The following is a 13,633-nucleotide window of genomic DNA, read 5'->3' on the forward strand; positions in this document are numbered from 1 at the left end:
AAATTGTTTTTTTCCCAAAAAGGAGTGGTGAAAAGCAAACAAGATTTTAAAAAAATGTAGAGTGCCTCCCAGATGGTCATTACATTCAGAGTTTTAGAATTCTTATTTAAACACCCTGTTATATTACCACTGCAGTCCATACATACGCCAAAAATAAGTGTTTTCTTATCATGCAATTAGAATATTAGAATGTACAATAATGTTTACTGTTCTCTGTTTAATATAAAGAACAAAATGGATAAACTATGTCAAGCTCCACAAATGCTACGATGAAAGGTTAAGTATAGATCATGGCTCTCAATACACTAGAAAGCCCTCTTGTTTCTCATGGTAGTTATCTTGATACCATCAAAACCCTAATGTCAATATAGCCTTACATTGAATTACCTGTGTAATATTACTGGGGAGGCAAGGGTGAAATTTACATATACCTCATTTACATTGTTAACCAATGTTTTTACCTCAACTACAAAGGTGTCAATAATATGATCCTGAGGCAGGAACCAGTGGGCTACCTCTTCTTCATCCATTACAGGAGCAAGATTAAATTGCTTCAAGTAACTGTTGATCAGTTCTTGCACTGCTTTAATGTCTTTTTGTTCCATTGGTCTCAAACCTGAAGTCTTTGTGGCCTTGTTACAATAAAAAGAAAAAAAAAAAAGATGTTGAAAGGAGGAATTTATTTACAAAATATGTGAAAGTAGGTTACAGAGCGCACTCCATTTGCTATAGAATATTCATTATTAGCCTACTTTACTCTAGCATTATAATTCATTATGCCAATTTACAAACTGCCTTCAATCAATATTTCCTACCTTCTAATTACTGAGACAGTCTAGGGCACATCAATATTTACATACCATTACTAGTACTACTTCATTTCTCCAGGGAAACAGACACTGTTGACTGTAGCGTAAACTACAAACATAGTGTGTTCCTTTTTTAGTTTGATCATTACTTCTTTTCTTCTAAATTATTTAGGGCCCAGAAAAAACCCTGATTATCAGTAACTGACCAGAAGACAAAAATATGTTGGATACCATGTAAAAATCACTTTCTCTCATGTGCTTATATTTGGTCAGCAAACATTTAACATGAAAATTTCCAGCTACATTTACCCTCCAAACTACCTTGTTGTCTAAATTTTCTATGCAGACATAACCATTTTTCTACTCATGAGAAAGCCCTCCTCACATAAATTAAGGCCATTCTGGAATTACTAATCTACAGTACATTTTAGAAAATAAGATATTTTACAGAGGGACTTTATACAATGGAGAAAAAATATTTTTAATACATTGTAATTAACATTTAGATGTGTGGCAAGCAACTGAATCTTATTTTCTCCACCAAATTTTTGTTAATTATCAAGCATGTTTCTTCATTAAACAAAGGTTCATTCTCTTTCAGAGCTTATCTGCTTCATCATTCAATGAAGTCATATAATGAATTTGTTTAATATGTTAGTCATTTTTCATGGTAACATGGCAAGGTCAAAATACAGGGGGCCCCAATTTTCAGGCTGGCTCTTACAACTTTGCCCAATTCCAGCAAAGCAGTCAAAAAACTAGCTTAATGGATCCCTGAGGATGCCCCTTGTGGAAGACGGATCACTGAGTGGTGTAGAACTAGTGCAGCTGCCCATATAGGGAGTGTGCCTGCAGGGAAGGAAGCCTGGCTGGGGCATCCTTAAGTCCCAGAAATCCTCAGCTGTATCCCAGCTCAAGTGGCAGCTCTAGCCAAAGATTCTGAGCTCCTGGCAGAAGAAGGTATGAAAACAAATGTCTGAAACAACAACAGATTGGCAAGGTAGGTTCCTTTTGGTATATTTTTTCCTCACTTTAAGTTTGTCTTAAAAGTCCCCTATTAAGTAACTATATAATTGGAAAGTGAAAAATACCCAAGAAGAGTTGTTTAGAGTAACATTTTGTTAATATAATCACAATATTCTTATATGATTTCAAACAGATCTTCAGAGTAGACAGTAAAAAAATATCAAGTGTTGTGTTGCTAACTATGCTGAGGTCCAGGCCACCACCACATCTTCACAGCTCATTTTAGCTACACTAGTTAGATTAAAGCTAGTGCTAGGCCTATCTGAGCTGCAATCACATGTCCAATTACAGCACAGACATACCTTTAGGTACAAGGATCTTAAATTCTCTTGACTTTCTGAGAGACATCGGCTGCTAAGTGCTTCTGTCACTTTTGAAAATGGCACTTAGGTGCTTTAGAAATTTTACTCAGAAGTTATTGTCTGTGTACAGTGCTGCATACATGTCCTAATCTCTTCCTAGGTGTGTTTCTAGGTCTTATTTCCCCCCTCCCCAAACTTTATTTTTCTTCTATTGTAGTCTAACTTATGAATTAGAAAGATTGGTTAGAATAAGAGTTGTATATTTTCTAATAAACCCCATTCATTTATGAACTTGTCTATATGAAAAGAATAGAAATGCCACCAAACCCTATATCTGAAATATCTACTAGATTTTTAGCATCTAAAAATTATTTCAAATTTGACTAAAGTTAGACTTAGTTCTTTGGGCCTAAAAAATAAATTAATTTAGTTATTCATTTTTAGGCTCTGCTAACTACTGTACTGCATACAGTGAGAGAGCATGTGTGCACAGCATGGGAAGTGGGTCACACTGATAGCATTATGTACTGAGACACAAACAATGGACTCTGCTGTGCAGGGGAGCATCTAGTATAGTGTTGACGCTATAAAAGTAATGAGCATCTGTGACATCAGACCAACCAATGACGGCAATATGGCTGTCCAAAGGCAGGTAAGTCATTATGGAAAAACTTGGAGGGGGCAGGGGGAGAGATTTTTATCCCAAGAAAAGGCATGCACAGTACATAGCATTTCCTGAGCTACAATTTGCTGAAACAGTTCACCATGTGGAGAAAATATTCTCTGGCAAATTGGACTAAAATGCTTCTCGGCATTGCCTTATCAACATTTTAGGATTCTTTCTTTGTAAGAAATTCAGGTCATTTTTACTCCATTAAAAATGATATGTTAATTGGATGAAAAATTAATGGTATCGAGTTGTAAAAAGTGTGTGTCTTCAGTTTGTGGTTGAATAGGATTGAGTTGAAGTTTACTTGGGGAGTTTTGTGAGTTTTTTAGGGTCTCTGGTATTTCTAAATAAACTCATCTACTCTTGTAACCCTTTTCGCAACGAACAAATATGTTTTTACATGGTGTAAATGCTTTCCTTCCAAAATGAAAATCTTGCCTTGTAGGAGGCTGATGGAAGGGTATTTTGGGCCTCACAATAACTGAGGGTTCTCTAGGCAGATACATTGCTTACATCGGGAAGTCTGTAGAGCTTCATTGTTCTTTGTAAAGTCATATTTCTACTCAAATGTGAAAATTTCACCTCTACCAATTTTCTGGGGTTCAGTGATCGATGCCAGTACCTGGAAATACAATTTAAAATACATGTTAATATAATTACTAATTTTAATAATATATGTTTTATATATATTTCATCCAATCCCTGCCTCCCAAAATTAAACAATTGCATCTAAGGGGCAATCCTATACTACTATCTATGGGGGGCTTGAGCAGCATAAAGTGTCTACCCTACACCTTTTAAACTTGTTAATGACTATGGTATGGTTGACTATCATAGTTTGTACCCACACACATTTTTAATATTGAGATTAGTAATCAGGGCAACTTCACCCTTATCATAGCCTTGGTTGTTTTCACAACACTCATTTTGCTGTACGGACAAGACCCTCTGCTTGTCTGTGTAAGCAGTTTTTTGGGAGGGCCTTCTCCTGCCAGCTGTCTCTGTGACAGAACACCTTTGAATACCCAGCATCAAAGGAGGAAAAATTATGGTGAGGGATAGCAAAACCTATACCTACTCTTCCCCCCAAAAAAGACTCATGGTATTTCTGATGTCCATAAACTGCAAACAAGATTTCAGCTTTTAAAATTTAATCCAAAAAATTACACAGAGCTTCGTTATCTACCAGAAGGATTAAGGGCTGAGCCAACTCTACAGTGATTTGAACTTGTGGCAGCATAAGCAATATTGAATCCACTCCATGCAAACAAAGTTATGCTGAACTTCAGACAAAAATTTTCTGAAAGTACAGTTCTTACATCGTTGTAAGATGCACAACAAACCTCTCTTTCTCCAGAGAGGAGACCCTACAGGAAGGTGTTTAAAAAGTAGTACTATATTATTCCAAGAAACTCTGTTCACCCCACCAGTCAAGCAATAGGTCACTTGAAAAAAGTATGTACCAAAGTATACAACCTTGTCATTGCTAGCACAGTTTCTAACAAAGTGCAGGCAGTGCCCCAAACAGAACTAGATTTTACTCCAAGAAATGTCTTTGTCCAAGGCACCACAAAGAAGTTGGCCATGTTCTCTGCATTAAAATCAAGTCCAGAATGTTTACCAGAAGTTTACAGCAGAAAAATGAACAATTTTTATTAGCTAGTTTGTGAAAATGACAAGGAATCCTCTTTAAAATGATCATCCTTGGGAGCAATGTTACTATGAACACCACCTAGGTTACCTGCATGTGGCCACAGGCTTGGGGAGTACCACTCCTGCAGTGTAAACTGCCTGAAAAATCCCTTCCAGGTTTACTCTTCTGGTTATTTCCCGAATCAGTACAGGTGCTACTCGTTTAGATCTCAATTTCTTGTGGACACAAAGAAAATTGATTTCTACCATTTTCTTCACACTAAAAGCAATTTAAATAACAAAACAGTTATAAAACTCACTAAAACATAGTATAGTCTTATTTATATAGTTTTATTTTCCATGTTGATACTAAATTTCAGGTTATACAAGGTAGCTTCTCAAAAACATAAATAATGCTCATTTTAAAGTCTTCAACAGAAGGACTCAATTATGTAACAAAGGACTCTGATAAATCATTGAGATTTCTTATCCAATGTTGGTATATGCTCTTTGTATTTTACATACTTCTAAGCATACATATCCAAATTTTTAACCTGGCTGCCTTAAGTTGCATCCTCAAAGTATATAACAAATGTTAATATTCTGTAACTGCATCTGGCAAGATGACTAGGTTGGAGAATTTGCCTGGAATACCCTTTAGATCTGTACCATGACCTGAATTGTGGCCTGGATTTAAGGGCCCGGAAAGCAATCAAAGCAGGAGGAAAGAGATATCAAAAGGCTCCACAGCTCATATTCACTAATTAATTATTCCAGTGCTCCAACCCTACAGAGAGAGCCCTGGTAAGTCTAACTGACTGAACATACACTTTACACTTTCCAATAGGCCAGAAAACATCAAGCAGCTCTCCACATCTTCTATCAATAGAATCTTTCTGAGGTGGATATTTGTTTGCCATTAGCTTTAATTGGGAACTTCCAAAAGCCTTGTGAAAAATTTCAGACCTGTGTAAGGTTTCTTCTCCCTCTACTGTCAATGAGGCCTAGCACTCAGCTCTTCAATCAGACAATCCCCACCATGAAAGACAGTTCAAGATATATCATTTGTTTTTATTTATATTTATTTTTATCTATTTATATTTACCTGTCATAAATCCGAATGTGTGCAGGGATGGCGCTTATGAACCCTACCAATTTTTTGTTTGACGATACTCTAACTCCACAGTGCCATTGGGGTAGCCAGCCTGGAGGACGTAGTGCCCTAGAATCAGTGGCAGAAACCATTACAAATTAGTGCTCAAAAGAATGTGATCAAAACACCCTTCTTTGCAATCCAACACAGAAATTGCTACTCACCACATAAGAAACTCAGGTGAGTAGTCAAACCTAAACATGTTATCATCATCTTCTACGTAATTCTCATTTAATAATGTGTACAGTTCCTTTAGCTGAAAACACACATCAAAAAAGGAAGAATTTTATCTCACAGAATGAGCCAGAATGTTTCATCAAAGACTGTGTGTACACATACATGATTCTACTTACAACTTCAGCGTTGCTCAGGTCCAAAGTGTCCCACATAAAACCCTGTGGCAAAGAGTATGGCTCTAGGCGGACATTGTCCTTATCTGGTTCAATTGCACCATGAGAAGTTATAACTTCATCTGTTATAGAAAGAGAGGGGAAAAATTACATTACTAGCTAATTTGAAAATTAGTAAGTTTTGAAGTCACTTTACACAAGGTGTAATGTACAATTATGAAATCAGAATCTGAAGCCTTTTAAAAATGTTAAAAATAAGCTTTTGTTTGCTTACATTATTTCCCTGTTTTACAACTCACTCAAGTCTGCTAATACTTCAGCAGAGCTATTGTACAGAGGCTCAGAGCTATTCTACTGCAGTTTATATCTGAACATTTCATAACAGAGCACAATTGAATAGCAAATTATCAGCATGTATGTATCACTTAGTCAACTACTGAAAGCTATATCTGGGGAGGAGTTCTGCAGTTCAGTAGTGAGATTCACAAGCTATGGTACTGATCTTGCAAACATTGACTTATATGAACTCAATGGCACTACTCACATGCATCAGCTTTTGCAGGATTAGGGCATTTTATAGAATGGCTGCTGGTGAAATGAAAAAACTTTCATTTGGAAATTTAAAATTAAAATTGTGGTTACACTTATAGTTCTGGACTCGCTACTGGGTAATCTTGTTTTTCTCCACAACTTCAGAAGCAGGTAGACTGAAGATATTTTTTAAAATATAAACAGGATCCACTCTTCCTCTGTTGGATGGCTATTACACATCAGCCCACCAGCCCCAGAAGAGGCTTCCAAAGCTGAACAACATTAGGAAATATATTATAACATGTTAATCATGCTTGTACAAATTATTGATAGCGTGTCAGACTATTGCAATCTTAGTTCTCATGAATACACCTGAATGACCAGTAGGGTGCACTACGCAGCTTCTATTGCAGAAAGAGCTTCTGTCAGGAGATTGCCTAATAGTGGTAAGGCCAGAATCACCAGCAGCTCCACGAAGACTCGGGGTACAGAGAACCCTCCAGATACCATTGCTACAAAATGATAGTCTTGATCCGCTATGGTATACTACCTATAGGACTGCTGCTAGTAGTCTCGTCTTTGTACAAGGAGGGAAAACTTTCAAGTTTATGAACACAAAGATTCCTGCAACTATTTCTTGAAGCAGAACGACTATTGCTTCCATGTGAAGTCATAATCTTCAACACATTGAAGAAAGAGCTTCCTTCCCCGGCACCCCCTCACTCAACACCTCAGGAGGAAGCTGAAAAATGTAAAGGTGTAGGCCATTTCTACTTCTCACAAATTGGAAGTAGAAGTGATTCAGCCAGGCAGCTTAACAGAATATTCAAAGACCACTCAAATTCTACAAACCCTATTTCTATTAAGCAGCCCTTCAGAATCACTTCTAGATCCTGTTTGTTGGTAGTTGCCCAGACATTTTTTCCCTCATCCTCCTAGACTGGTGAGTGATAGGACCAGCAAGCTCTCATCTCTGAGCTGGTGCTGAAGGATGTTCAAGGTATGACCTCACTGACTGCTAACAAAATACATTCCAGTGCCACATGTAGAGTGAAAGGACTACTAGTTTGAGGTGTTCTGAAAAGATGGCTAAAATTCCAAAAGCTGGATTTAGAGTCCCTCAGGCAATAATGTTGTGACATTATTTTGTTAAATTCTCAAGAATGCTGGAGAGCTTTACACAGAACGCTACTTGAAGCCATCAAACAGCACTTTGGAGATGAAGTCTATAGACTTGTCTACACTACAAAATTAAGTTGACCAAAGTTTGGTCGACAAAGAGCCGCCACAGTAATTACTGTTTTTCATGTCCACACTAACTCCTTCTGTCGGCAGTGCTTCCACCGACTGAAGTGGGGCACTGACAGCTGGAGTCTCCCTACCACCATGGCTGACAGCCTGGAGTCCCGCTGCTGCCTCTTGGCGGGGGATGGAGAGGGGAGGGAGGGAGGAAGGAGAGCCCGATCCTGGCCCCCCTCCCGGTGAGGGATTGGGGTAGGGGTGGGGAGAAGGAGAGCCCGATCATGGACACCTCCTGATGATGGATGGGGGCGGGAGGAGAGCCTGATCTCAGCTGCCTCCCGGTGAGGGACTGGGGGAAAGGAGGAGGGGAGGAGAGCCCAGGCCCAGCTGCCTCCCAGTGAGGCATGGAGGGTGGGGGAGAAGGCCTAGGCGGTGGCCAGGCTCAGGCTCTTCTGCCTCTCAATCCCTCACTGGGAGGCAGCAGCAGTAATCTGGGCTGTCAGTCCCGTGCAGGGCTGACAGACAACAGGTGATATCAGTAACGCAGTGTCTACACAGACACTGCATCACCCTAACATTGACCTAAGTTTGACACCTTTTGCAGAGGTGGAGTTATTAGGTCGACGTAGTGTGCAACTTACATCGGTGGGAGCACCATTACAGTGTAAACACCTACAGAGTTAGGTTAACGTAAGCTGCCTTATGTCAACCTAATTCTGTAGTGTAGACCAAGCCTATAACCAGCACCCTAAGCAAGCTACTGGGTTAACTTAAAAAGTGCAGTGAATTTTGTATTGTCACATGGATAACCATCAATAAAAGAGTTCCTGGGTGTTTCTTCACTTTTCCCGATTCTCTCCATAACTTCCTATTTTTGGAGTGCACAACTTGAGCAGACCATGGGAGCAGGTGTTTGGGCTGCCCAGGTGACTACTGGGGCCAAGAGGCTCAGAGGCCATTGGAGACTAATTCACAGCCTTATTTTCTTAACAGTAAAATTTTTGTTACTCACAACCATCTAGAGCAGGGGTCGGCAACCTTTCAGAAGTGGTGTGCTGAGTCTTCATTCATTCGCTCTAATTTAAGGTTTCGCATGCCAGTAATACATTTAACGTTTTTAGAAGGTCTCTTTCTATAAATCTATAAAGTATAACTAAACTATTGTTGTATGTAAAGTAAATAAGGTTTTTAAAACGTTTAAGAAGCTTCATTTAAAATTAAATTAAAATGCAGAGCCCCCTGGACTGGTGGCCAGGACCCAGGAAGTGTGAGTGCCACTGAAAATCAGCTCGCGTGCCGCCTTCGGCACGCATGCCATAGGTTGCCTACCCCTGATCTAGAGTTAAGCACCAGAAAGGAGGAGCTGAGCTTGAGGACGGGAAATAGTTTGTCAGCTTTGCTTTAGAGCAGTGTTTTTTGATGCTCTGCTAGTTAGATGTTTGTGACCACCATGAGTCCATGCGGAGTAGACTATTTTCTCCAGGGACTCAGATGTTATGATGCTTCATCCTTGATTTTTCTTAGTCTGAGCGCAACCAAATTCTTCAATCTCTATGAGAGTGTGGACCAGGTCAATTTAACACATCTATCTTACTGGAGTTAAAATGTGTTCCTAAGCAGTGTGATTCTGGGAGATTTTGCCCTTCATAAGGGATCAGGCACTCCTGGTATGCCAGAGGTGGCCCCACAGAGGAGTGGGAATCCCAAAGGATGGTGATGTGGCTTCTTGACATTTCTAGTTTCTGTTGGATTAATTTTTCCTGGGTGCAGCAGCAGGGAGGAGACAGGTGCTTGGTTCCTTCTCCAGCTGTGAGGTGACTTCCCTGGATCTCAGTCTGTGATGAGTGATCCTAAAAACTCTGTTTGGGACAGAGACTCATTCAGTGTAAGAAGTCTAGAAAATTCTGTTTAGGTTTATGAGGGAGATTTTATCCCAAAGAAGAATACTTCCATACTTCCTAGGATCCAAGGCCTCTGAATTCAGACATGGTGCTAGATTAAAGATTCAAATATTTGAGTCCTTTTAGTCTTTGTACATTTTGGGGCAGTGCCTGTGAATTCCTACTGTGTGTTCTGTACACCACCTAGCTCATTTCTGGGTGGTACTGTAATATAAGCGTGACACGGGGGCCCACTGGTTTCACTACTCTGTGTCAACAACTTTTGTCAGGCTTGACATACTTACTACACCTAACACACTGTTGTCATGATATATGTAACAAAAGGTGGCCTGTAGTATATCACTGGAAAACGAACCACTCACTGATCATTAATATACTTGCCTGATGTCTTTACAGAGTGTGAACAAAGAGTTATAAACATGTGGTAGAATTATGTTCTTAAAACGTTTTTGGCAAGCAATGAATAAGCCCAATCTGCCCTAGACAAACGGATGTATACTTGCTTATCTAAACCGCCTGGTTGTCAGGCAGAAACAATGAAGGTATATTTACATAAAAGGTAAACAAAGCCATCAAACTAGCAACTGGGGGAGATAGCCTTTTAACTATAAAGACAGGAGAACTGAATCTCAAATAAGAAGCAATTGAATCAGCTGATTGTATATATTACTGTATTATAAAAGTATATTGAGTAAGGTCTTTTGTGAAAGCCTGTGACAAACTGGTGATTAATAGCATTGTGAAATGTATGCATTAGTACTATATGAGCAATTATGGGTACTCACTGATATTACACTTTAAAAGTTGGTGACTAAACACAGGGAGAAAAAGGTTTTAATGAAGACAGGAGGGAAGGCAGCTATCTACCTGTCTCCAGTGTAAATTAAGCAGTGTGGAATCAAAACAATAGAAGCCCATTTACATATGAATCAGCAGGAGAATAGAGACCACACCCCCAGGAAGCATTCCTGCCTCTTGAAGGAGGGCCAATGAACATTGGGAAGACAGCATGGCATCTACACGCCAGCAGGAGAGAGAAGTTTTGTCTAGGCTTACTTTTCACAGAATACATTTCAAAGGTTTACTGGACTAAAAAAAGAAAGGGGAGAGAATCCCATAGTTGTCCATCACTTGGGGGATTCAGGGGGCTGGAGCTCTTGAAATCACAGAACGTTGGATCCTTCAACCAAGGATGTTGAAGTCTCTGGGAATTGAATATAGGAGAGAAACCTGCTTAGACAAAGATTATAACTTGCTGACATTAAATACATCTTAGAAATGTATTTTTACTTTTGTTTGCTTGTAACCTTTTCTGTCTTTACTACTTATTCTTGGTATCACCTAATCCTACATCCTTTTATTAAATAAACTTGTTTCAGCTTTATTATAAATCAATTCAGTGCTGTGATTGAACTAAGAATGTTTGTCAAACCCCAGTCAAATGAATACGCTGTTACTGTCTACTTAAAGGAGTAGAGAACATAATTTCTGTGACTGTTTCATGAGAAGGATGGATACTGCAGGGAGACATCTCTGGCAAGCTAAGGAGATGGGGTTCACTGTTGGTTTACCTGTAAGGCAAGGTTTGGACTGGCAGAGTCATGAGGAGTTTACTTGCAAGGAAGACAAGCTGGTATGTCAGGGCAGTTGTCACACAGCTTAGCAGTAACAAAACTCTCACTTGCAGAGGTCAGGGGGTGTTTAACAATAAAAAACAGTTACCCACCTTTTCATAACTGTTGCTCTTCAAGATGCCTTGCTCATGTTCATTCCATTCTAGCTATGTGCACGCCCACCTGTGCAGTCGTTGGAGATTTTTGCCTTAGCGGTATCCATAGGGCCAGTTGTGGCGCCCCCTCGAGTGCCACACTCATGCATTGGTATATCAGGCACTGCTGGCCCTGCATCCTCTCAGTTCCTTCTTGCCGACAACTCCGACAGAGGGGCAGGAGGGCGGGGAATGGAATGGACTTGAGCAACACATCTCGAAGAACAACAGTTACGAAAAAGGTGGGTAACTGTTTTTTCTTCTTCAAGTGCTTCTCATGTTTATTCCATTCTAGGTGACTCTCAAGCAGTATCAATGGAGGCAAGCTCGGAGTTCACGGTCTTGCAGCTTGCAGCACTGCTCTGCCTAAGCCAGTGTTGTCTCAAGCTTGCTAGGTAAGTACATAATGAGACACGAACATGTGGACAGATGACCAGGCAGTGGCTCTACAGATATCTTGGATTGGTACCTGTGCCAGGAAGGCCGCTGATGACGCTTGTGTCCTAGCTGAGTGTGCCATCACGATCGCCAGTGGAAGCACTTTTGCCAGCTCATAGCAGTAGTGGATGCAGGCCATGATCCAAGACGAAATCCTCTGAGCAGACATTGGGTGACCTTTCATTCTGTCTGCCACCGCAACGAACAACTGCATTGACTTATAGAAAGGCGTTGTTCTATCTCTGTAGAAGGCCAGTGCCCTCCTGACATCCAGGGTGCGTAGCCTGCACTCCTCATCAGATGCATGAGGCTTTGGAAAGAAGACGGGCAAGTATATGTCCTGGCCAGTAGGAAACTGGGAAACAACCCTGGGCAGAAATGCTGGGTGTGGTCGCAGCTGGACCTTATCCTTGTAGAAAACTCTGAAGTAAGCACCCTGATCTCGGACACCCTGCGGGCTGACGTTATCACGACCAGGAATGAGACCTTCCAGGAGAGAAGCAGGAGAGAGCAGGAAGCCAGAGGCTTAAGTGGAGACTCCATGTGCCTCAACAGCATGAGATTCAGGTCCCTGGCGGGGGGTGGAGGAGATGGGATATCAGACCTGTGTGCAGAGATGCTCCAAACCTTTCCAAAACTGTGCCGTCATGTTGTGAGCAAAGATTGACCTGCCTTGGAACGTAGGAGGAAAACCTGAGTTAGTGGCCAGGTGGACCTTGATAGATGACAGGGACAAACCTTGGAGTTTGAGATGCAACAGATAATCCAGGATATCTTGCAGCAGGGCCTGCTTGGCCTGAATACATCATTCCAAAGGTCCAGCACGTGAATCTTTTCCATTTGGCCAGGTAAGTCGCTACCGAGCAAGACCTGCTGGACACGGGCCGAGCATACCCACTCATCTGCGCTTAGCCATGCAGTAGCCAAGCCGTCAAGTGCAGCACCACCAGTTTCAGATGCAAAAGGCTGCTGTGGTTCTGTGACAGCAGATCCGGCCAGAGGGGCAGCTGCAGTGTGGCAGCCATCGAAAGGCTCAGCAATGTGCCAAACCCAGTGCTGGCGAAGCCACGCAGGGGTTATTAGGATAATTTTCACCCCATCTTGTCTGATCTTCACAAGGACTCTGTGAATCAACTGCACTGGCAGGAAGACATACAGGAGTGCTCCCGACCATGGAATGAGAAAGGCGTCTGACAGGGAGCCTCAGTCCACTCCCCAGATCAAACAGAACATGTGGCATTTTGTGTTCTGCCTGGATGCGAACAGGTCCACCTGGGGAGTCCCCCACCTCTGGAAGATTATGCTGACCACCTCCAGATGGAGCGACCATTCGTGGCGAGATGAGAAAGTCCTGCTAAGGTTCTCGACCTCTTGAGCGAGGAGTTGCTTGTGAAAAGGGTCCCTGAAAAGGGATAGGAAAGAGGGGGGCTGAGAGGGAGGGGGTGGCTGAAAATTGCAGGATATAGCCCCGAGATACTATATACAGCACCCAGCAGTCCGAGGTGACACACAACCAGGCCGAACGGTAGGGATGAAGACAGTCGAGGAAAGGACAGAGTGGATCCGGAGAATTGACTGGGTCATTGCTCTCGAGTGCACCTTCAAAATGAGCGATTCTGGTTCCCGGGATGCTTCGCCAGGCTGGGCTGCACGGGTGAGTGGGAGAAGGAAGGGCAGCGACAACTAAAACTTGGGTCTCTATCCCTTCTCCTAGAAGACCTCTGACAAGTCTGACAAGGCCTGGGCAGCTGGGGCGGTCGGAACTGCTTCTGTGCAGACTGAGGCGTATACATGCCCAGCGAGCGAAGGGT

At 41.6% G+C, this 13,633-nt stretch overlaps 1 protein-coding gene across 5 annotated transcripts in view; it reads right to left on the bottom strand.

The window, feature by feature from the left end:
- NMT2 (N-myristoyltransferase 2) overlaps nucleotides 1–13,633 on the bottom strand; it is a 53,429-nt gene that overhangs the window by 11,584 nt on the left and 28,212 nt on the right. For all 5 annotated transcript variants that reach the window (XM_045006929.1, XM_045006925.1, XM_045006926.1 and 2 more), the window contains 6 exons: nucleotides 5,946–6,064; nucleotides 5,757–5,848; nucleotides 5,545–5,661; nucleotides 4,549–4,719; nucleotides 3,321–3,429; nucleotides 462–632 (listed from right to left, as the gene is read on the bottom strand). In XM_045006929.1, the coding sequence (XP_044862864.1) occupies nucleotides 462–632; nucleotides 3,321–3,429; nucleotides 4,549–4,719; nucleotides 5,545–5,661; nucleotides 5,757–5,848; nucleotides 5,946–6,064 (779 nt within the window). The remainder of the gene's footprint in view (nucleotides 1–461; nucleotides 633–3,320; nucleotides 3,430–4,548; nucleotides 4,720–5,544; nucleotides 5,662–5,756; nucleotides 5,849–5,945; nucleotides 6,065–13,633) is intronic.

The sequence above is a fragment of the Mauremys mutica genome, chromosome 2, assembly GCF_020497125.1.
Source record: "Mauremys mutica isolate MM-2020 ecotype Southern chromosome 2, ASM2049712v1, whole genome shotgun sequence".
NCBI lineage: Eukaryota > Metazoa > Chordata > Testudines > Geoemydidae > Mauremys > Mauremys mutica.